The sequence below is a fragment of the Sinocyclocheilus rhinocerous genome, unplaced genomic scaffold, assembly GCF_001515625.1.
Source record: "Sinocyclocheilus rhinocerous isolate Xijiao unplaced genomic scaffold, SAMN03320098_v1.1 scaffold1615, whole genome shotgun sequence".
NCBI classification, from domain to species: Eukaryota; Metazoa; Chordata; class Actinopteri; order Cypriniformes; family Cyprinidae; genus Sinocyclocheilus; species Sinocyclocheilus rhinocerous.
The window spans coordinates 1,318,931-1,321,430 of NW_015645292.1; the positions used below are offsets into that span (position 1 = coordinate 1,318,931).

The 2,500-nt window shown below is 40.5% G+C and overlaps 1 protein-coding gene across 1 annotated transcript in view; it reads right to left on the minus strand.

The window, feature by feature from the left end:
• The window catches only part of LOC107705872 (voltage-dependent T-type calcium channel subunit alpha-1I), a 66,344-nt gene that overhangs the window by 20,403 nt on the left and 43,441 nt on the right, over nt 1-2,500 (minus strand). Inside the window, exons 20-23 of the mRNA XM_016509378.1 lie at nt 1,813-1,991; nt 836-962; nt 458-583; nt 50-139 (exon numbers count right to left, since the gene is read on the minus strand). Of these exons, the coding sequence (XP_016364864.1) occupies nt 50-139; nt 458-583; nt 836-962; nt 1,813-1,991 (522 nt within the window). The remainder of the gene's footprint in view (nt 1-49; nt 140-457; nt 584-835; nt 963-1,812; nt 1,992-2,500) is intronic.

A 2,500-nucleotide genomic window follows, 5' to 3' on the forward strand; every position in this document is an offset into this window, starting at 1 on the left:
GCGTGTCCGTGTCTGTGTGTGTGTGTGTGTGTGTGTGTGTGTGTTTTACCTGCTGGTCGATCCCGACAGCGTCCAGCCCGTGGTACATGATATTTACCCATCCATCTTTAGACGCCAACACAAACAGTGACATCAGAGCCTGAAACAGAGAACCACCAAATAAACACATGGCCGATCAGCAGCTGCAGGAAGACAAGATCACATTTATTTCCTCCACAGGACTGAACTGAGAGAATGGATTTCGAAAGATAACGATATACCATTTTCATACAATTTTTTTCTTCAAATGAAAGTCTGTAATGTTCAGATCTGGCTGGTTTGGATCATGACTTAAAACTCTTCACTGGAGAATATTTAGTAATGTTTTTAGAGGAAATGATTGGAAAAACAGAGACTTCAGGAAGCAAACGCGTCCGCTCAGTGTTCAGCTCATCAGCAGAAGGGGTCTGACCCTCACCTGTCCCAGGTTGTCAAAGTTGTACTTGTGATGAACCCAGCGGTAATTGGCAGAGAGACAGTCGGATTTATTGGTGATGTTCTTCACATCCAAACCCACACAGTAATAGAACTTCCCTTTGAAGAGCTGTTGAGACACACACACACACACACAGACGCGCACACACACACACGCACACACGCACACGCACACACACACACACAGACAGACGCACACACACAGACACACACGCACACGCACACACACACAGACACACACACACACACAGACGCACACACACAGACGCGCACACACAGACACGCACACACATACACACAGTGAGATCAGCGTCTGACTGAGCAGGACTAGAGATCACTGTCGACTGAATGTGAGATGAACCTGAACTCCCAGGATGCCGAAGATGATGAAGAAAGCGCAGCAGATGAGGACGATGTTTCCGATGGGCTTCAGCGACGTGATCAGAGTCTCCACCACCAGCTTCAGACCCGGAGCTCGACTGATCACCCTGAGAAACCGTGAAGAACAGAACCAGACCAGACCTCCTGACAGTCAACCTCAGAGATTTAAACCTTCAACTGGTAAAAGTTGGGTTCTGGGTCAAAATGACCCTAATTAGATTCAATAAAATAAAAAAAATCACATTATGAAAAAAAAACTAAATCTGGTAAAAACACTAAAACATGCCTTTTAAAACTGCATTTTTTTTTTTTTTCATTTTTGATTTTTTTTTTTTTTTTAAATGTGTGCCTTCCTGAAGCTCAAGCAGTAGAGCATATCATTATCAATGTCAAGATCATGGGGTTCATTCCCAGCAAAATTCACATGCATGAACTGATAAAAATTTACACTTTCAACACAATATGCATTTCTTCGATTAAAAGCGTCTGCCATACGTGCACATTCACTCAGAAGGTAGTTGGAGATACTGGCATAACAAAATACATATTTATATGTAGCTGCCTTGAAATATCTTGAAATTTCTTACAAAAACCTTAAACTATGAAATTTCCAGGTCAAATTGACCCGCTAGCATCACAATCGTAATAGAAATTTTGTACGCACAATACCTCACTGTCAAGTCACCTTTATTTCTACAGTGCTTTACACAATACAATTTGTTTCAAAGAAGCAGAGTGTCAAATCTCTGCATGCATGTTTACGACCCTAAATGAGAAATAGTTCTAGAGAAACATCCAGTTTTTCCGGCAACTCAAATTGATCTTTGAACCTCGATGAATCCTGAACCTGCAGTCTGTTCATCTCTGAAGGACTAGTTGGTTAAAGAAAGCCCTGATGGGGCTGGTTTAGGTACATGTGTCTACTTGACCTAACTAATCAACTAATTAGTTGTTCACCTGAGCGGACGTAATGTTCTCAGCAGTCTGAGCACCCGCAGGACACCCAGGATCTTCGCTCCGCCCGTCATCGACACCACAATATCAATCAGAGACACGAAGACGAGAAACCCATCCAGAATGTTCCAGCTGCTGCGCAGATACGCACGATCCCCCAGATACAGACCCTTAGAAACCACCTGAGACAGACGAGACAGAGACCGGATCAGCTGGCTTTGACTCGGGACACAGAAACTAAAGGGTTAATTATACAGAGTAAACACAAACATGCAGAAAACGAACCCTGTAACGCCTGACATATCAAATAATAAGAAGAAAAATCTTCTTTTTTTTTTTAATGGAACAGTTTAATATTTACACAAAATATTTAAAAGTAAAAAAAAAGTTTGCATATGTGTTTTCATCAGGTTTTATGATTCATATGTGACCCTGCAGCACAAAAACAGTGTTAAGTCGCTGGGGTATATTTGTAGCAATAGCCAACAATACATTGTATGGGTCACAATTATAGATTTTTCTTTTATGCCAAAAATCATTAGGATATTAAGTAAAGATCATGTTCCATGAAGATATTTTGTAGATTTACTACTGTAAATATATCAAAACTTAATTTTTGATTAGTAATATGCATTGCTAAGAACTTCATTTGAACAACTTTAAAGATGATTTTCTCAAAATTTAGATTTTT